Source organism: Rhinoderma darwinii, chromosome 2, assembly GCF_050947455.1.
Source record: "Rhinoderma darwinii isolate aRhiDar2 chromosome 2, aRhiDar2.hap1, whole genome shotgun sequence".
Taxonomy (NCBI): domain Eukaryota; kingdom Metazoa; phylum Chordata; class Amphibia; order Anura; family Rhinodermatidae; genus Rhinoderma; species Rhinoderma darwinii.
In genome coordinates this window covers 338,093,572-338,116,038 of record NC_134688.1, presented here as the reverse complement: position 1 = coordinate 338,116,038, position 22,467 = coordinate 338,093,572, and the positions used below count along the sequence as shown (strand labels likewise).

At 43.8% G+C, this 22,467-nt stretch overlaps 1 protein-coding gene across 4 annotated transcripts in view; it reads left to right on the top strand.

The window, feature by feature from the left end:
- The first annotated feature begins 1,853 nt into the window (after positions 1-1,853).
- The window catches only part of LOC142741270 (membrane cofactor protein-like), a 55,356-nt gene continuing 34,742 nt past the window's right edge, over positions 1,854-22,467 (top strand). For 3 of the 4 annotated variants that reach the window (XM_075850664.1, XM_075850663.1, XM_075850661.1), the window contains exons 1-2: positions 2,142-2,234; positions 16,469-16,559. In XM_075850664.1, the coding sequence (XP_075706779.1) occupies positions 2,232-2,234; positions 16,469-16,559 (94 nt within the window). In that variant the 5' untranslated portion in view covers positions 2,142-2,231. The other variant, XM_075850662.1, reaches the window with a different exon arrangement.

The following is a 22,467-nucleotide window of genomic DNA, read 5'->3' as shown; positions in this document are numbered from 1 at the left end:
ATGCAGAGGAGGAGAACAGGGATAGGCAAGTAATAATTGTATTATTTTTCTATTAGTTAAATATGGGGGTATTATATTGAGCATGGGAGGGGGGCTGATATGGTGGCTGCTGAGGAGGCATTATACTGTATGGAGGGCATTATACTGTATGGGACAGCTATAGGGGGCATTATACTGTATGTGGCAGCCCCAGTTACAGTGGAAAAACATAGTGTAAAACAAGAAAGAAAAAAAAAAGTCCCCCAAGATCTTTTCTGACCTTTGAGGGACAGACCATAGTAATATAAAAATAAAAGTAAAATAAAGTGCAAAAAAAATAAATATTAAATACACATGAAATATCCACCCCAAAAAAAAACTTTCCCCTGCCAATCATTGTCGTAACGCTAGACATTGACGATCACAAATAAAAGGTCTATTTTAGGGTAAAACTATGTTATTACCATAAAAAAATAGCTAAAAAGTAAAAAAGCTTATTTTTTTACTATTATCTTCAAAATTTAAGCCTAAAAATTCTAAAATAGCAAAAAGGATGTGTATAAAAATTATAAAAAAAATAAACCTGCATTGTCTACGAAAAAAACAACGCAAACATCACGTCGCTAGCCCAACAAATAAAAAAGTTATAGCCGTTTAACTAACGAGTGTTAAAAAGGGCTACATGGTGTCTGGTCCTGAAGGATCAAAATAGCCCGGTCCTGAACCGGTTAAAAAGTTGTGACTTTTGGTAGGTGGGGAGGAAAAAAGAAAATGAAAAAACTAAAAATGGCCATGTCATTGAGGGGTTAAAGGGGTATCATGGGCTTACCTTGTCATTCCTGGGAGTCACATATGATTGGAACTGTAGGACATGCTCGACCACTGCTCCATTAATATCTATGGGGCGGCCGAAGATGGCGCTCGACAGCCCCATAGGCATGAATGGAGCGGTAGTTGAGCATCTGCACCATATCCTCTGGGGCTGCCAGGAACGTCACTGTAATTCCATTCTTGTGATCAGTGGGACCCCCACCGATCTGATCTTTATCTCCTATCCTGTGAATAGGTGATAAATATTGATTATGGGAAAACCCCTTTAGGCCAGGATCACACATATAATTTTGATGAAGTGTTTTGATGCTGTTTTTCGTTCAGTTTTTTGAGCCAAAGTCGGATGTGGATCCAATAGGAACGAAGGGTATAAAAGAAAAACTGATGCATCTCGTTTCTTTTGAGTCCACTCCTGTGTTTGGCTTAAAGAACTGACCCAAAAACTGCATCAAAATTGTGTATGCGATCCTCGTGACCACTTCAGTTTTGTTCGTCAGGGTGCTATGCGTTTTTTTTTAACTTACAGCACCCTGACACATTCATTTGAATAGGGCCATGCACACTTCCGTTGTTTTAACGGAACCGTGCGGCCGTTTCGTCAAAAATAGGACAGGTGCTACTCCTGTCCGTTTTTGACAGAACAGTCTCTGCCTTTTCATTTATTTGGTCAGTGAAACAACAGACTGGACACGAAAGCCACCCGTGTGCGGTCCGTGTTTCACACATCCGTCATTAGCGGCCGTATAACGGCCCACAGATGTCTGAATGCAGCCTAAGGGGTTAAAACTAGACAACCATTGGTATCCATATAAAACCGGACTTAAAAAACAAAATAAACAATGCATTTAAAACAAAATTGTAATTCGTTTTGTTAAAAATAAAGAAACCAAATTTATGAAAAAAAAATACATTTGCATGATTGTCACAAAAACGGACTAATATGAAAAACAAACAGAAAAAAATAGAACGGCAGTCATTATCCGAGCCACGTTGACTATGACATGATGTAGCAGATCTCATTGCCTTTACGTTTCCGTTTTGTTTATTGTGTTTTTCACAGAAATGAACAGCGATTCAGTTACAACGCAATAAACACGAAAAGCTGCCAGTTATGGGCGGGCCACAGGACCGGAAGCCATTTTCATGTAGTCCAAGATTTGGTTTTAGCAGTGTGGGATCGCGGCCAAGCTTAGTCATTGGTCACACGCCTTGCCGTAAGGGTGTGAGTGAGGGCGTGTCCATAATTGCATATAACAAACCGCATGGGGGCGTGGCTTTGACTTCCCTGTAGCGGAGAAGTTTCCCTGACAGGAGTGTATTCTGAGGTGAGCGGTGACTCGAGTTACTACTACATATATAATCAACACCTATCGCCGAGCATTATACATCTGTGGCAGACAGCTGCTCTGGTGCTGCATTACATGGTATTGTACTCTGCTATATTTTGTTGTATGGTATGCTATTGTACTGTTCTAGATTGTACTATGTTGTATGGTATGCTACTGTACTATATTGTAGTGTGTAATATTGTATGCTATGGTTAATATGTTGTATAGTATGCTAGTGTATTCTACTATGTTGTGTGCTAGTGTAGTGTTGTAGATTGTATTGTACTGTGTTGTTGTATTGTATGCTATGGTACTATGTTGTATAGTATGCTAGTTTATTATACTATGTTGTATGCTAGTGTAGTGTTGTAGATTGTATTGTACTGTGTTGTAGATTGTATTGTATGCTATTGTACTGTGTTTTATAGCATTGGTTGGGGAAAGGATAAGTTTTTTGGTTTTGGCCAGTGGTTGGATATTTCTCAGAATGATGGGGCTTCTCTGTTTTGGTTTCTGGTTATAAACAGTGGAGGGAAGTTTATGTATATTCACTTAGACCCTGTTCACACAGAGTTTTTTTTTTTACGCAGAAACCGCATCGGAAAATGTGCCAAAAAAACTTCCGAAAATGCCTCTCATTGAAATGGGAGGAGGAGGTGTTTTTGTCCGGCGAGCGTTTCTTACTGCCCTATCTTCGGGCGTTTACGCCTCTGACCTCCCATTGACGTCAATGGGAGGCAGAGAAAGTGTATTTCGTGGTGTTTTTGCCCGTGGAGCTCAATGGGTGTGAGCGAAAATCGCGGTAAACGGCGTGCAGGTAGATCAAATTCTGCCTCAAAATTCCAAACGGAATTTGGAGGCAGAATTTTCTGCCATAAAAAAACGTTGTGTGAACTCCGCCTTATAGTAGCCTGGCTTTATGCACCCGGTGTTATTGTAGAAACTGTCTCCCCCACCTAGATCTCTGGCCAGCATCACTATCAATGACTTAAAGGGGATGCCCATTTTCTAATAACTGGGGCTGAAATGCAATAATTAATTCTACCCAGCGCAGGCTTATACATAAGGCTGCCCACATGCGGAAGTTTTTTTGTGTGTGGTAAACGCTTATATGTATATGAATCCATGGGAAGTTACACCTTCTGTGACCACTGGTGGCGCTATGCCACAGGCGGACGGTGGATTTGGACAAACCCTTCCTATCCTAGGTCTACAGTGCTCTACGCAGCGACTTTCTTTCTCTGACAAATACAGGGGGTTCCAACTATGGGCACAGGATATATTACATGCGTATTCCCAAACAGGACATATAAAAGGCGCTATCTGAAGAAGACAACAGCCGAACGCCATATTTATGAAGCCTGGGCTCCACTTTTTACGACGCATATGAGTTAAAAAAATAAAATAAAAATACAATAAAAAAGTGGATGGGTTTCACGGTAGTGCTGAACATTATTAACATTTTAACAGCACTTTTCTTTTCCGAAAATTATTGGAAAATAGCACCAGGTCTGACATTGATATCAATGGTGACGGAAGCTGTGGTTTCAGTTTGACTTTCCGTTGTGGGGTTCACCCGACGTAAACCTCCGACGGAACCCCGGAACGGAAAGCAAATGCTGATGTGAACAGGCCCTTATATTGATGTCCTATCCAAAAGACAGGTCATCAATTTTAATAATCTGGATAAACCCTTTAATGACTGAGATTTTTTTTCATTGTTTGATCGTCTCATTTCAAATGCCATAACTTTTTTTTATTTTTCCATAGACGTAGCGATGTGAGGGCTTGTTTTTATTTATTTTATCTGACCTGAATGCTGTGTATGAATCCAGCCTCATAGACGTCAGTGTAAATGTCACATTATTCTTACCGAAGATATAGGCCGCCTTATCACGGACGTTTGTGCCTATAGAAATACATGAGTTGCTCAATGTGTCACTGACACAACATTGTGGCATTATAACAGTTGGCAGTAACTTTGTCTTGGCACACCATGGAAATGAAAAGGGACTTTTTAAAAAAACAAAAACAAAAAAAAAAAATACACAATTGATAAAAAATTCCTGAATTGCTGTTTTTATTTAATTTTTTTTATGTTATTTTAAAACTCTTAACATTTTATTTAACTAGGGGACTTAATCATAGGATCTTTAATATAACACACTGCAATAATTCTGTATTGCAGATTATTATGCCTGTCAAGGTCAAATTGACAGGCAACCTACTAAGAGTACAAAAATTGCAGATCTGGGGGGTTTCATTAGGCCCCCTGGTTCTCATGGAATCCCATTGGCACCTTGTGAGGGGGTGCTGATGGGGTGACAGAGGGTGCCATGCCGGGTTAAACATCCAGGATTGAAGTTATCGCCAATCCCGGCATTTGCATCAATCCGCTATAATATATGATATAATTAAGGCGCTTACTACTAATTACATAGCACCATAGCTGTATATCTACGGCGCGTGGCATCAAGGGGTTAAATCAGGGGTCTCAAGCACGCGGCCCGCGGGCCGCATGCGGCCCCTGGGGCTGTCATCTGCGGCCCGCTAATATCGGCTCTGCTCCAAGACTCTGGAATTCCCTGACATCGCTGTCCACATATGAACAGCGATGTCTGGGGCTTCCCCAGAGCCGGAGTCCCGGGCAGAGCGCTAGTACAGGCTCTGGTCCGGGACTCTGTGCAATTCCGTGACATCACTGCCCATATATGGACAGTGTGTCAGGGTCTTCCCCAGAGCGGAGCAGAGCGCTGGTGTCGGCTCTGCTCCTGGACTCTGTGGAATTCCCTGACATCGCTGTCCACATATGAACAGCGATGTCTGGGGCTTCCCCAGAGCCGGAGTCCCGTGCAGAGCGCTGGTGTCGGCTCTGCTCCGGGACGCTGCGGAATTCCCTGATATCGCTGCCCATATGTGGACAGTGTGTCAGGGTCTTCCCCAGAGCGGAGTCCCGGGCAGAGCGCTATTATCGGCTCTGCTCCGGGACTCTGGGGAAACCTCTGACATCGCTGTCCATACATCGACAATGATGTCAGGGGCTTCCCCAGAGCAGGAGTCCCAGTGATGTCAGGAGCACAGCTGGAGTCCCAGGAAGAGCCTACTATCGCTCTGCCTGGGACTCCAGCTCTGGGGTTGCCCCTGACATCTCTGTCCATATATGGACAGTGATGTCAGGAGCAGAGCTGGAATCTCAGGCAGAGTGCCAGAAGCGGCTCTGCTCTGGGACTCAAGCTCTGGGCAAGCCCCTGACATCACTGCGGCAGCCTCTACAGAGGGCACTGCGGCAGCCTCTACAGAGGGCACTGTGGCATTATCTACAAGTGGGTGTGTGGCAGTATCTGAAGAGGACACTGGCATTATCTAGGGGTGTGTGGCATTATCCACCGAGGGCACTGCGGCAGCATCCACCGAGGGCACTCGGCAGCTGGATTGTTGAAATAAGCACGTGGAGAAATATCTCAAATTTTAAACCTAGCGGTATTATTATAGTAATGTAGTATTATTATTCTAGTAATATAGTGTTATAGTAGTTCAAATAACGAATTATTTAACAATAATTTAGTATTGTATCAAATTTGAAAGTAATGCGGCCGTCAACTTCCCAATTTTTTATATATGCGGCCCACTTACCCGGCCGCGTTTGAGACCCCTGGGTTAAATCATCTTACTACACATGTGTGAGAGTAGTACTGTATTGGTATGGGCCGTGTTTGCCGTAGGGAAATCTTGTACTTATACAATTTTAACATGGATTTCACCCTTTGTGTAATGGCAAGGGTGAAATCCACCACCTTTCCAGGGAAGAATAAAGCAAGTTTTAAATTACATTTACTATTTTTGCGGTAACCACAGCGTTTTTGCAGCAATTTTGCCAAAACATCATCTTAAAAAAATAATTCTTCTAAGGAGTGTGTGAGCTGGTACGGGAGGGTAATTTTACTCGAGCGGCAAGGAGAAAGTTTTCAGAACAGAAGACTCGCTGTCAGAACGTTGTTTGACGTCTTCAAAGGGAAACAAGAGTTTTGGGGCGACACGAGGTCACATTGCAACATCGCAAGTAATGCTTGTGAATGTGGTTGTGTCACTACACATGACCTGCTGTGACTGCATGTGCAACTTTTCCGACATAGAGTTCAGTGCAAGTGCCATGCAACTCATTCGTGACATGTCCGGGGTGAATTATTTTTTGGGTGTGTCTTTTGCATGTGGAAAATCTGAATCCCATGCAAATCGCAAACACATTGCACCATAAAATAGTCATGTAAGCTTAATGCATCAGCAGGTCGCTGACACTTTTCTTCATCGTGCAGCTTGCATGCAACATAGAGTTGCCATGTAGTCCCAGCTTTGTAATTGAATGTCGTGGATTAATCCCTCCTTTGAGCCGTAAGCGTGCACAAGAAATTATCATGGTAATCCCCTGGTGCTGTATTTCATGGGGCGCCACTCCGTTCTGGTCTGCCGTGTGGTCACGTGATCTCCATTCGGACTCCCTGTATCCTACAGCGTCTGCTGTAGGGACCAGAAGTCAGGCTCTCAATGCGAGTCTATGAGAGGCTCTATGTGGGTCTTATAAACTTGCATTGGGAGACGGACCTCTGGTTTCTACAGTAGACTCTGTAGGGTATGGGTTGTTAGAGTACAGATCGCTTAACCCCACGGCGGTCTTATACGGAGTGACGTCCCGTGAAATACAGTACCGGGTAAATCAATACACATCACTATATTACATGACTTTTATATTTGCAGATGGGGCGGAATGAAAACAGTGCCAAGTTGATATATTTTGATAAGAGGACATGTAGCACATAGTTTGCCAATGGCTTCTATTCATTCGTATAAAGGAAATCCCACCATATTGTTGAGGCCCAACAGCTTCCCCGTCATGTCAGTCACCTGTCAGTAGTTTCTCTGTGATAAGTGAAGCCGCTGTACAAGTGAGGGACCTAAAGTGCAGCTGCCATTTCTGCCAATTTCTACTTTAAATATTAAAATGCTTACAGAATAAACAAATAGAAAATATCTGGCACTCCAAACCGTTCTGGATATTTTCCAATTGTTCAATCTTTGCTTTCTTGTGTGGTGGCCTAATCTAGTGACCGTCAACAATGATTTATGCCATTGTTCTTTGTGAGTTAAACCCTCTATTATAATAAAAAGATCTAAAATAAAGCCCCACCTTAACTGTTCGGTGTATAAGGCTTCGTTTACACCTGCGTCGGGGTTCCGTCAGAAATTTCCGTCAGGGGAACCCATGAACGGAGACCATAGCTTTCCGTTTGCATTATCGTTGATTTCAATTGTAATGCTTGCGTTTCTAATGGTTTCCGTATGTCTCCGTTTCGTAAGGTTTCCGTTCTTTTTTTGTTTTTGTTTTTTTTGCGGAATCAAGAGCGCAGTCTATAAACAAATTTAATCCACACGCTGTGTAAATATTGAGCGGAAAAAATGCTCCGAAATTGACCTGCAGTGCGGAATTTTATTCTGCATCATGTCTGTTGTATTTGCTTAAACGCTGCTTATTTCTTGCAACAAATAGCAGTTGCTGCATTTATTTGAGGCAAGTTTGCAGCGATTCCGCCGCAAAAATATGCAATTCAGAAAAAAAAAGTTATACTTACCCAGAAGTCTGTGTTCCTCCTTCCAGCGCAGCCCCCTGGGATGACGTTTCATCCCATGTGACCGCCGCAGCTAATCACAGGCTGTGGCGGCGGTCATATGGGATGAAACATCATCCCGGGAGGCTGGCCTGTATGATGTCAGAGAGCCGGTCTCCTGGGACGACTCTTCATCCCATGTGACTGCCGCTGCAGCCAATCATATGAGACGTGATCCCAGGAGGCCGGCCTGCTAGCAGGTCGGTTACGTGCTGCAGTTTTCTGCAGCGGACATTCCGGGCAAAAAACTGCACCACAGTTTGGTTCACTTTTTCGTCTGGAATTCCTTGCGGCGCACAGGGCGTTTACGCTGCGTGCTATTACGCAGTGTATACGCCCCATGTGAACATAGCCCAAGAGGCATGGTCTTGCGTGACAGGGATATAATATTACCACTTTACAAAGCATTAGGAGCCTCACACACAAGCGCGTTCGGTCCGTGATATATGGTCCGTACGCCGGCCGCATTTCCCGGACCGAACACACTTCAGGGAGCCGGGCTACTAGCATCGTAGTTATCTATGATGCTAGGTGTCACTGTCTCTCCGCGGAACTACTGTCCTGTACTGAACACACGATTACAGTATGGGACAGTTGTCCCGCAGCGAGTCAGTGACTCCTAGCGTCATAGATAACTGATGTTAGGAGCCCGGCTCCCTGCAGTGTGTTCGGTCCAGGAAATTCGGCCGACATATGGACCGTATATAACGGACCAAACACGCTTGTGTGTGGGAGGCCTTAGTGCGGCCTCATCTAGAATATGCAGTTCAGTTCTGGGCTCCAGTTCATAGAAAGGATGCCCTGGAGTTGGAAAAAATACAAAGAAAAGCAACTAAACTAATAAGGGGCATGGAGAATCTAAGTTATGAGGAAAGATTAAAAGAAAGAAAACTTTTTAGCCTTGAAAAAAGACGACTAAGGGGGGACATGATTAACTTATATAAATATATTAATGGCACATACAAGAAATATGGTGAAATCCTGTTCCATGTAAAACCCCCCTGTCTGGAGAAAAAAACCTGCAGAGGTGACAAGCCTTCTTTACTGTGAATCTATGGAATAGTCTACCACAGGAGCTGGTCACAGCAGGAACAGTAGATGGCTTTAACTGGTTGCCAACACCGGACGAGAATGCTCGTCCTGAGCAGCGGGTACTTGGCGCATCAGGACGAGTATCCTCGTCCTGTGTGACAGCCAGTGTCCGCGCGCCACAGTGAGCGGGGCAATGGCTGTAATACACAGCCGCCGCCCCGCTCTATCGGCGGAGAGAAGAGAAACCTCTTCTCTCCGCCGTTAACCCCTGATCGCGGGTATTCAAAGCTATAGTGAGAAGGGGATCTCCCGTTTGGTCGCGTCACAGAAATCTCCTGTGACGCGATCGATGGCTATACCTGGTATGAGCAGACAGCCCAGGGTCCATTGAAGGCCCCCAGGGCTGTCTGACCATATTCCCTGTTAGGGTATACTTAGGTATGTCCTAACAACTGCCTGTGTACAATCCGTTCACAGCCTAATGTACTGGCATATAGAAATATGCCAGTACATTAAAGTTCAAAAATTAAAATTAAAAATCCCTCTATGGGATTAAAAAAAGTTTTGTTAAATAAAAAAAAAAATTGTAAAAAAAATACACATACAAATTTTTTCCAATAAATAAACTATTCAAAATATAACTCCCAAAACATATAAAATAATACACGCAAATTTGGTATCGCCACGTCTGTAATAACCTGTACAATAAATGTATGACATTATTTATGATCGGTGTATGGTTTAAAAAAATTAAGAAAATTGCAGTGGAACAGTTTTTTTGGTTTTGTTTTCTACATTTTTGCCAAAATCAAAATTTATAGGGGGGAAACGTTGCAGAATTTTTAATCCGAGTTATTTGGTACACTATATGGAGAAAAGTATTGGGACACCTACACATTATACCTACAGGAGCTTTTATGACATCCCATTCTAAATCTATAGGCATTAATATGGACTTGTTGTCCCTCCCCCTTTTTGTAGCTAAAACCACTTCCACTCTACTGGGATGGCTTTCTACAAGATTTTTGAGTGTTTCTGTGGGAATTTTTGCCCATTCATCCGGAAGAGCATTTGTGAGGTCGGACACTGTTGTTGGACGAGATGGCCCGGTTCACAGTCTCTAGTTCATCCCAAAGGTGTTCGAAAAAGTAGAGGTCAGGGCTCTCTGCCGGCCAGTCAAGTTCTTCCACACAAAACTCGCCCAACTATGCCTTTATGGACGTTTGCTTTTTCACTGGGGCACAATCATGCTGGAACAGAAAATGGTCTTCCCCAAACTATTCCCACAAAGTTGGAATCCTACAATTGTCTTAAATGTCTTGATATGCTGAGACATTAAGATTTACTTTCATTGGCAACTCCTGAAAAACAACGCCATAGCATTATCCCTCCTCAACCAAACTTTATCGTTGGCACAATACATTCGGCAAACCCAGACTTGTCCATCAGACTGCCAGATAGAAAAGGTTGATTCGTCGCTCCAGAGAACACGTTTCCACTGCCCCAGAGTTCAGTGGCGGTGAGGTCTACACCACTCCATCTGACGCTTGGCATTGTGCTTGGTGATGGTAAGGCTTGAATGCCACGAAGCTCCCGGGGCACAGGTTTTGTGCTAATGTTCATGCCAGAGGAGGTACCGATCTCTGCAGTTAAGTCAGCAGAGCGCTGGTGAATTTTATGCACTTTGCGCCTTCGCACTCGGCGACCCCCACTCTGTAACTTTACGTGGTTGCTGTGGTTCCTAAACAATTCCACTTTACAATAATATTGCTCCTAAATGATCGTGGAATATCTGGAAGGGAAGACATTTTACAAAATGACTAGTTACAACGGTGGCGTCCTATTACAGTATCACGCTGGAATTCGGTGAGCTCTGTAGAATACCCATTCATTCACACATGTTTGTAAAGACGACTGCATGGCTAGGTACTGGGTTTTATACACAATATGTGGCAATGGGACTGAATGAAACACCTGAATTCAATGGTAATAGGTGTGTCCCATTACTTTTGTCCACATAGTGTGAGGCTACATTCACACGAACGTATCCGATTCATGCGCGTGAAAAACGTGTGTGTTGCGTTATTGCATCCGTGATTTGCGAGGTTCATGCACTTGCAAAGCACATCTATTTATTTAAAAAAAAAAATATTTTCAATTGAAATTGATGCGTAAATCACGCACAGCACACGGATGTGCATCCGTGTGCTATGCGAGATTTTCATGCACCCATTGATTTCAATGGGCGATGGCTGCGTGAAAAACGCACCAATATAGGACATGCAGTAAGTATTACGTAACGGACACTCGCGTGAAAGCTCCTGCATGTGTGAACGGCTCCACTGAAATCAATGGGTCCATGTGCTGTGTGTGATTTTCCAGCGCAGCACACGGATGTTATTCACGTTCGTTTGAATGAGCCCTAAGTCACTTCTTCTTTAAGGCTACATGCACACGTTGCGGATTTTGCAGCAAAACCGCAAGAAATTGGCATGAAAAAAAACGCACCTGAATGTGTTAGATTTTTATTTTATTTTTTTCTGCATACATTGCAGCTTTTTTTTTCGGAGTATTTCTCCAGAACTAGGGAGATAGAATTCACAAGCGGGATAAACTGGGAATGCCGCGGTTTTGAAAATACGCACCACGGGTCAATTTACATCCCGATAATTACCGCAGCGTGGACGTGAGATTCCCTGGAAGCTCATCGACTATGCTGGTACTGTATTACGCTGTGGTTTTGCCACACGCAAATACACGTGGCGAAACTCAATGTAATCCGCATTGTGTGCATTGACTCTTAATAGGAACAAGCTTCTATGATTTTTGTGAAATTAGATCCATGAAAAAACATGTAATATAATAGAGAATTGCTGTATGTGCATTAGAAGTACTGTGCTAAACATTTTATCAGTTGATGAGACACTTTTTTACTTTAGCTTCTAGGCTCTACGCTAAAGGCTTTGAGCATGGTGTGCCCATAGACGGTGCTGTAATGATGTACAGTATGTAAGACTTGTGAGTTGTATCTTCTCATAGTGTGCAAACTGAGAAGGCATAATGTTTTCCTGCATGTCATAATCCGTATAATAACTTTCTAGTCCTAAACGCTCCTCTAATTTTTCTAATATTGGAGAATCATATTGAAACATGAAGTGATTAGTCTCGATTACATGTAATAATATAATAGAGGGTTCCTAAGGCTGCACGACAGGCACAAAAATCTTGGTACTTTCTAGTAAAATCTGTAATCTTGTGCTCCTCCCTCTCCCTTTTAGGCTATGTTCACACAGGGTATTTTGCCGAGTTTTTTGACGCGGAAACCGCGTCGCAAAACTCGGCAGAAATGGCCCGAGAGCGCCTCCCATTGATTTCAATGGGAGGCGTCGGCGTCTTTTTCCCGCGAGCAGTAAAACTGCCTCGCGGGAAAAAGAAGCGACATGCCCTATCTTCGGGCGCTTCCGCCTCTGACCTCCCATTGACTTCAATGGGAGGCAGGAGAAAGCGTACTTCTCGCTGTTTTATGCCCACGGCGCTCAATGGCCGCGGGCGAAAAATGGCGCGATAATCGGCGTGCAGGGAGAGGAATATCTGCCTCAAAGGGTTTGTGTATGTAGCTGCACATAGTGATATAACTATATCGCTAGTGCAGTGTAAATGAATGGAGAGTAGTGCATGATGCCGATTGGTCAGCGTTCTGTACAACGCCCACTTGGTCGAAAGTAAAAGTACGCCCACTTGGGCATTAAGAAAGCTCATTAGCATAAACTTAAATCGCTCCTAACTTTGTGAAAAAAGATCGTTTTTTTAAATAAAAAGCATCACTGTCACCTACATTACAGCGCCCATCTCCTTATGTAGGAGATAGGGCACTTATAATGTGATGACAGAGTCCCTTTAAGAAAAGCGGCATGCTCTTTCAGCATCTGATCTCCCATTGAAATCAATGAAGAGAACAGAGAATTTCCCTCCGTATTACAAGATACAGATTCTGCTTTCATTACAGCAGTGAGGTAAAGCGCTGGTGAGATTCTGACTGCTCTATGAGATATCCTCCTCTGGAATGTACCAACTGTAGAAAGAGGGGCAGCGATTCTATAAAGCATCTAATTAACAAAGTGAGGACTTGTGCTCAGGTCTGGTCAAGATTCTGGGTGAGCGCATCAATTTGCGGTTTTATCGATTTTATGGTCTATACAGTAGGAGAATCGATTCCCCCTTTTTTTTTTTTCTTGGCAATTAGCCAAAAGCGAATCTCAAATTTGGTGAATTAATTCCTAATGAATGACAGATCATCAAAATGCAAATCGGGCCATGTAATACGATTTTCCTGTGTATTATGCTGCCCAACTAGAGGAGGAGCATGCAACTAAAGTGTTAATCTGCTAGAGGAAAATGAAGAGACAGCTGTTTGTAAGGGTATGTTCACACACACTAATTCGGGCGTTTTTGCCCCGAATTACGTTCGAAAAATTCGCCTCAATAGCGTTGACAAACATCTGCCCATTGAAAGCAATGGGCTGACGTTTGTCTGTTCACACGAGGCGTATATTTATGCGCCGCTGCCAAATGACGGCGCGTAAATAGACGCCCGCGTCAAAGAAGTGACCTGTCACTTCTTGGGGCGTAATTGGAGCCGTTATTCATTGACTCCAATGAAAAGCAGCGCCAATTACGTCCGTAATGGACGCGCCGTTCAAGCGCCTGCACATGCCGTTACGGCTGAAATTACGGGGATGTTTCCTCCTGAAAACATCCCCGTAATTTCAGCCGTTACGGACGCTGTCGTGTGAACATACCCTAAAGGGTTAGGCTGGTTTCACACATAGCAGAACACAGTGAGGAGAAAGTGGGAGAGACGCTGTGACAGGATTTACCTCTGCTGCTTCTAGCGCTAAAAGCATATCCAGCTGGTGGTGAATGGGTCTGCTGTTCATTGTAAGCTTTGGATTCAGTACTACTATAAACAGTATAGCATTATTATTTTTATACTATTCTTGGAATTTGGTTACATGATTAGATTGGTCAGAAATTTACAATAAATTAGCGTTTTTGCCTCATTCATCAGGAGTCTAATCAGTGACTTTTCTCATTGCTGATTTGTTTCAAAGTAGTTAAAAAAAAAAAATGTAATTCTAAGGCTATGTTCACACAGAGCGGATACACTGCGTAAAAGCACATCGCGTATCCACCCTAGGCACCACTGGGAATTCTATCTAAAAAAACGCACCATATTGTTGTGCAGTTTTTCGGCTAGAATGTCCACTGCATAAAACTGCACATAAAAAAAAAACTGTTTCGTACTTATGTAGCCATGGCGATGCATCCCTCTGCAGTCCGGCCGGCCTCCTCGGATGACGTTTCATCCCATGTGACCCTTGCAGCCTGGACAAAGAAGCACAGAATTCTGGGTATAAGATTTTTAATTTCTGAGTTGCGATTTTTTGCAGCCGCATTGCAGCTTTTCTGCAGCCGCATTGCAGCTTTTCTGCTACGTGTGAACTTGTCTTAAAGGGAACCTGTCACCAGCATTTCACCTATTAAACCGACTATACCTGGTGGTAGGGGGTGAAAAATAATTTCTATATAACCTATAATTATCTTCTTAGTCGGCTCTGTAGCTTTAGTATTTAGCTTTTTAGTGTTCCCACACCGTATGCTAATGAGCAGAAAAGAGTCAAATCTTCGTTTTGAAGAGTCAAATCTTCATTCCTCAAGTCTTTCCGAGTTTACCTCACCTTCTTACTTTTGATTGACAGCTCCTCGCCTTCCCCCAGCACACAACATCCCGCGGTTGTGCATTGATGTCCTCTTCTGGTGTGTGCGCACAAAGGGACACCGGATTATTACGATAAAAGGCGCGAAACGTTTGCAGACCGTTATTTACAGTCGGAGGAGGAGTTTAGGAAAGGGGATAACGGCAATGAACTTTTGATAGCAGCGACCAGTGAGGGAGAAGTAAAGTTCAATAGGTGAAATGCTGGTGACAGGTTCCCTTTAAGGGTAAACTTGGATAAAGTGCATCACCTAGTTTTAGGAAGGTATGGCAAAGTGGTTTACTAGATAAAACATTTATTTCTAGATCGAAAATAAAAATAATGTGCAAGTCCATGAGCTGTCTCCAGTCGGGTTGTGAAAAATATATATCTCTTATTTTGTAAAAGTTGGCAAGTAATATGCCATTAGGCGGGATTCACACGACAGGGTTTCCCGGCCGGGTGCCGGCCGTTCATAAATCGGCCGGCACTCGGCTGCATTAGGAATAATAGACCCCTAATGGGGCTAGTCACACGACCGATTTTTTGACGGCCGGGAAAACCGGGCGTCAAAAAATAGGACATGCTCTATTTTCGGCCGGGTGCCCGGCTCCCATAGAAGTCTATGGGGCCGGGTAATACACGGCCATCACCGGAATGTGTCCCGACTGATGGCCGGGTCTACCGTCGCTCGCGCACTCTCTCTCCTCCTCACAGTGCAGAGTGCATGTGAGGAGGAGGGTCTTTTATTGCCCGCTGTAGGAGTCGGAATCCCCAATCCCCGGCCATTGATTGGGGATTCCGGGATTCCGCTACAGGAGAAGTGCGTGACTACACTGTCCATATATGGACACAGCAAAGTCACTCACTTCTGCAGCGGAATCCCCGACTCTATGGCCGGGGATTCCACTACAGGAGAAGTGAGTGACTACACTGTCCAAATATGGACACAGTGATGTCACTCACTTCTGAAGCGGAATTCCCGACCTGTGGCAGGGAATTCCTCTTCAGGAGAAGTCAGTGACTACACTGTCCATATATGGACATTGAAGTCAGTGACTTCTCCTGGAAGGGGGGGGCTGTGTGGCATTACCTACAGGGGGCTGTCTGGCATTACCTACAGGGGGCTGTGTGGCATTACCTACAGGGGGCTGTGTGGCATTACCTACAGGGGGCTGTGTGGCATTACCTACAGGGGGCTGTGTGGCATTACCTACAGGGGGCTGTGTGGCATTACCTACAGGGGGCTGTGTGGCATTACCTACAGGGGGCTGTGTGGCATTACCTACAGGGGGCTGTGTGGCATTACCTACAGGGGGCTGGGTGGCATTACCTACAGGGGGCTGGGTGGCATTACCTACAGGGGGCTGGGTGGCATCGCCTGCACTGGGCTGGGTGGCATCATCTACAGGGGGCTGGGTGGCATTACCTACCAGGGGGGCTGTGGCATTATCTACAAAGGGCTGTGTGTGGCAACAAATTTAAATGAAATTCATCCGATTTTAAAACGGACAGGGAAAAAATCTGGTCCAAATCGGCCGGTAAAAACGGCAACTCTGCCCGGAACGGAATCGGAACGGATACAAACCGGATGCAAACCGGCCGGGAAAATCGGCCAAAAACGGACGATTTTCCCAGCCGACACTCGGACCCTGTCGTGTGAATGAGGCCTTACTACTTCCATAGGGTTTAAAGGGGTTCCCTGGGACTTCGGTTCGCCATCAATATTAAAGTTCTAGAGATCCCGATTAATAGTTCTTGCCTTTAAACAACAACAGAAAGGGAGCAAGTGTGAAGGAAAAACGTGTACGGATCAAGGATATTGTGTTTATCTGATCATCTTTTTATATAATGCTCTTCTTTTCTTCTTTTTTTTTTGTAGTATTTCTGCATTTCTATGTCTTCGAAGAAAAACTCCATGGAATACTACTGGGTGATCTTATTGTTTCCAGCCTTCTTTGGTCGTAGTCATGGTAAGAAAAAAAAAGTACAGCAAAATTGTAAAGCCAGAATGTATAGTAGTAAAAACATTTCATGCGTTCTTATTAATAAAAGTATGATATTATATTTTACTGGCAAGCCCGGATTTTACATTTTAAATAAATTGGCATAGCTCATAGCTTTAAGAGGTATTCCGGTCACGGTTGCCACCTTTCACGGCAGTTCTTTTTGGACAACTAAAAATCACAGACGGACCGACATTTTTACGGCCATATTACATAATGAAAGAGTTAGTGAGAAATAGCATAAGTAACACCTTTAACCAGTTAATGACCGGGCTATTTTGCGCCTTCAGGACCAGACACCGTTTAGCCCTTTTTAGCACGTGTTAGTTAAATGGCTAGAACTTTTTTATTTGTTGGGCTAACTACGTGATTTTTGCGACGGTTTTTTCCCGTAGACAATGCAGGTTTCTTTTTTTATCGTTTTTATATACACCTTTTTTGCTATTTTAGAATTTTTGTTCATAAAGTTTGAAAATAATAGTAAAAAAAATAAGCTTTTTTAAGTTTCAGCTATTTTTTTTTTTTGGTAATAACATAGTTTTACCCTAAAATAGAGCTTTTATTTGTGATCGTCATTGTCTACCGTAAATTTTTATATATTACATGTCTATATTAGGGTAATTGGGTCAGCGCTAGTGTTACAACAATGATTGACGGGGGGAACGTTTTTTTTGGGGTGGGTATTTTATGTGTATTTATTATTTAATTTTTTTTTGCACTTTACTTTTACAATTTTTTTATTTATTGGTCTGTCCCCCAAAGGTCAAAAAAGACAGCAGCCCCAGTTACAGGGGAAATCAGCCCTCTCATAGTGACGATTGTCACTAATAGGGCTGTGCTGGGTCTAGTTAGACCCAGCAGCAGTCTGCCACTAACGGCACCCGGAGATCATGTGACCAGTCACATGATCACTGGGAGGAATAGAGACCGCGCCGTTGCTGCTGGCTCTATTCCTATACACAGCGTTCATTGAGCGCTGTGTAAAAAGGCATCGGAAATGACAGAAGCAGCGATAGCTGCTTCTATCCTCTCCTCAGGGTCCCCGGCAGTCACTGACAGCCGGAGACCCGACATTCAGCTGCCCGATCGCGCGGGCAGCAAGTTAAAACCCGAGCCGTAAAAAGTCTATGGCTCGGGTTTTAAGGACCCTGACCGCTGGCCGTAAAACTACAGCCAGCGGTCGGGAACCAGTTAACTGATAACACGGTCCAAAGATGTAATTAATAAAATAACTAATAATTTTTCACAATAACAAAGTCCGTAATCTCAGTCTGTTCAGATGTGTTTTTATTACCTGGACCCAAGAAAGGCAACTGAACTATAATGCACCCTTGGTAACAAGGCAAGTTCCAACTAAGACGGGCATCTGAGCTATAAAGAACCCATGGTCAGAACAAAAGAAGTTCAGAATCATCCATAGTTGTTAGGAGCCAAGCCAGCCAGTGCAGGAGAAGGAGGACTCAGACAGTCTCTCAGAGAAGTTAAACTGAGGAGCAGTGAACACCACGCTGGAGAGGAGACTCAGGGGGACTTCTAGCTAAGGACTCTGAGTGAGCCGAGCCTGAGCGCCGGCTGCAACCGCTCCCTCTTCCGCCAGAGGGAGACTGACGCTTGGTGATCACTGGTGGCAGACATGCGTTTGCTGCGTGGTAAGGGACCGGTGCACTGCTGCTTGTGCTGGGACTCTCCAATCACAGCCCTGCTTCCTGCTTTCCAACACTAACAGAAAGCTGCAAGCGGGGCTGTTATTGGTGAGTCAGACTTACTCTCTCCACCCTCACCGCTCTGCCTGGTCTCGTGATGTGACTGGCCCCCATATCGGTCAGCAGACTCAGTCATCCCTCCTCCTTCGCTTAAGTGCCACAGCCTATGCTTCCCCAATTTTGGTGCATACGCAGTGCAAACTTTCGGCGGAAGGAGAAAAAAAATCCCGGACAGTGTTTTTTTTTTTTCTACTGGACAGTACAGAGAGCAGAAAAATAAACACCCATTTTTTGCGGACTATCCGTAACATTTAATGATAAAATATTTTAATTAACGTATATTGATGAGTTTTATTTTGTCCAGCATTATATATATAGAATTAGAAAGAATGCTGCACAAAATAACACTCCTCGATATACGTTAATTAAATATTTATTAGTTTCCCACATAACTGTCCAAGCAGTGGGCAAAATCGTGATGTGTATAGCCTAATGTTACAACCTGTAGTTCATACAGCTGTAGCAGGTCGAGCATGTAAAGTTACTGCAAAACCAATATCTGTGCTCACTCCCTGGCTGCTCTACTCAGTTGCCTGCGCTTTCAATTTAAATGTATGCATTGCTATCCTGCTTTTGAGTGTACCCGACATCAAATCAATCTGTTTCCTGAACCTCTCATATTATAGTCCCTATTTCCTATTAACCAAACCCCTGCAAAATAAAGTATCCTCCTCCAATAAATTACAACATATGTGAGCAGGAGCAATACAGGAACCCAATCTGCTTTGAAAGTACAGCAGAAAGCTGCTCCCATTCCTCTCCCTCATTGTTGAAATCAAGAGAAGTGTACAACGTAAATACAGCATGCACTCTCTGGATCACCGTAGCTGGTTAGTTTGAATTCCATTCCTTAGATCTCGAGGCTTGGGGTAAATTGGAACTAACTAATTGCTCTTCAGCAGCCAGAGAAGCACAGCGGGAGAACTCCCTAGAATGGTTTCAGGATGGAAACTGAAGTTCTTAAGGCCTCATGCACACGACCGTAAAAACACCTGTTATTGCGGATCGTAATTACGACCCGAAATAATGGGCCCATAGACTTCTGTTAGCCACGGGTACCTTCCCGTTTTCTCACGGGAAGGTGCCGGTGCCGTTAAAAAAATAGAACCTGTTCTATTTTTTTATTTTACGGGCCGTGCTGCTATACTTTATAATGGGAGCACGGCTTGGAAAAGTGGCCGGCCGTGCTCGTAATTACGAGTCGTAATTACGAGCACGGTCGTGTGCATGAGGCCTTACTCACGGGCTGCTGCTGAAGTCATGCTCACTCTTTCTGCGCTAAGGAGAAGCACATAGGCAGGGATTGGATTAAAATGTTTAACAGGTTCTCTGTTTGGCCATCAAAGATCTACGTATCCGGGGGTGTTTCAGTGGGTCGCACCAGAAATGTTATTTTAATAATCAAATAAAACCATTACAATATTCCAATTTCACTTACAGTACAGAATGGATCACTACGCACCATTCTCCTAATCAAACGATCCGTCCGTGTAGAAGTTCACCTCCGTGCACCTCCTGCTGTCATTCCCGTTCGTTATTGTTCTCTCAACCTCCAGGACACGCAACTTTGAACAGTGCCGACATCTCGAGCTAGGCGTGTAGCGATATGCCAGAGTGATAAATCAAGGTCTCTCAGTTCAAGGATTCTGTCCCTCTCAGTTTGCGACAAGTGGAGATAACTGGCTCGTCAACAAACCAGAAGCATCGCACAATCATTCCGCACCACTTGATTCGATTTTTAACTTTGCTTTCAATCTGGCTTCTATGCCCCGCCCCGCATGCCACAGATTGAAGATAGGTGCTTGCAAAATTGGATCAACCAGAAGCCAGAATAGTACATATATACAGCACCAGAACCAAGCTCAGTACATGTGTATTCGCGCAAATGCAGCTCTGTAAAGAGATAATTTGCAAATTCAGTTTAACCTCTGCCATATAAGTTTATATGGCATAAAACTACAAATCCCAGTATGGCTTTAAAGAGGCTCTGTCACCACATTATAAGTGGCCTATATTGTACATGATGTCATCGGCGCTGTAATGTAGATTACTGCAGTGTTTTTTTTATTTAGAAAAATGATCATTTTAGACGGAGTTATGACCTATATTAGCTTTATGCTAATGAGTTTCTCAATGGACAACTGGGCGTTTTACTATATGACCAAGTGGGCGTTGTACAGAGGAGTGTATGACGCTGACCAATCAGTGTCATACACTTCTCTCCATTCATTTACACTGCAGATAGCGATATATCTATATCGCGATTTGCAGGCCCATAAACACACTATAACGCTACTGCAGTGTCCTGATAATGAATATACATTACCTCCAGCCAGAACGTGATGTGTATTCGTTCTCCTGACCACTTCTGTAGCGTCTCTGTGATTTACAACACAGCAGGCGTAGTCTCGCGAGATTACGCTGTAAACTGTCATTCACAGAGAGATCTCGCTGTGCTGTGCTGTATATCACACAGACGCTACAGAAGTGGTCAGGAGAATGAACACACATCACGTCCTGGCTGGAGGTAATGTATATTCATTGTCATGACACATGAGTAGCGTTATAGTTTGTTTATGTGACTGCACATAGCGATATAGATATATCGCTATCTGGAGTGTAAATTAATGGAGAGAAGTGTATGACGCTTATTGGTCACTGATTGGTCAGCGTAATACACTCCTCTGTACAACGCCCACTTGGTCATATAGTAAAACGCCCAGTTGTCCATTGAGAAACTCATTAGCATAAAGCTAATATAGGTCATAACTCCGTCTAAAATGATCATTTTTCTAAATAAAAAACACGGCTGTAATCTACATTACAGCGCCGATGACATCATGTACAATATACAGTGAAGGAAATAAGTATTTGATCCCTTGCTGATTTTGTAAGTTTGCCCACTGTCAAAGACATGAACAGTCTAGAATTTTTAGGCTAGGTTAATTTTACCAGTGAGAGATAGATTATATAAAAAAAAAAAAAATCACATAGTCTAAATTATATATATTTATTTGCATTGTGCACAGAGAAATAAGTATTTGATCCCCTACCAACCATTAAGAGTTCAGCCTCCTCCAGACCAGTTACACGCTCCAAATCAACTTGGTGCCTGCATTAAAGACAGCTGTCTTACATGGTCACCTGTATAAAAGACTCCTGTCCACAGACTCAATTAATCAGTCTGACTCTAACCTCTACAACATGGGCAAGACCAAATAGCTTTCTAAGGATGTCAGGGACAAGATCATAGACCTGCACAAGGCTGGAATGGGCTACAAAACCATAAGTAAGACGCTGGGTGAGAAGGAGACAACTGTTGGTGCAATAGTAAGAAATCGAAGACATACAAAATGACTGTCAATCGACATCGATCTGGGGCTCCATGCAAAATCTCACCTCGTGGGGTATCCTTGATCCTGAGGAAGGTGAGAGCTCAGCCGAAAACTACACGGGGGGAACTTGTTAATGATCTCAAGGCAGCTGGGACAACCGTCACCAAGAAAACCATTGGTAACACATTACGCCGTAATGGATTAGAATCCTGCAGTGCCCGCAAGGTCCCCCTGCTCAAGAAGGCACATGTACAGGCCCGTCTGAAGTTTGTAAATGAACATCTGGATGATTCTGAGAGTGATTGGGAGAAGGTGCTGTGGTCAGATGAGACTAAAATTGAGCTCTTTGGCATTAACTCAACTCGCCGTGTTTGGAGGAAGAGAAATGCTGCCAATGACCCAAAGAACGCCGTCCTCACTGTCAAGCATGGAGGTGGAAACATTATGTTTTGGGGGTGTTTCTCTGCTATGGGCACAGGACTACTTCACCGCATCAATGGGAGAATGGATGGAGCCATGTACTGTCAAATCCTGAGTGACAACCTCCTTCCCTCCACCAGGACATTAAAAATGGCTCGTGGCTTGGTCTTCCAGCATGACAATGACCTGAAACATACAGCCAAGGCAACAAAGGAGTGGCTCAAAAAGAAGCACATTAAGGTCATGGAGTGGCCTAGCCAGTCTCCAGACCTTAATCCCATCGAAAACTTATTGAGGGAGCTGAAGATCCGAGTTGCCAAGCGACAGCCTCGAAATCTTAATGATTTACAGATGATC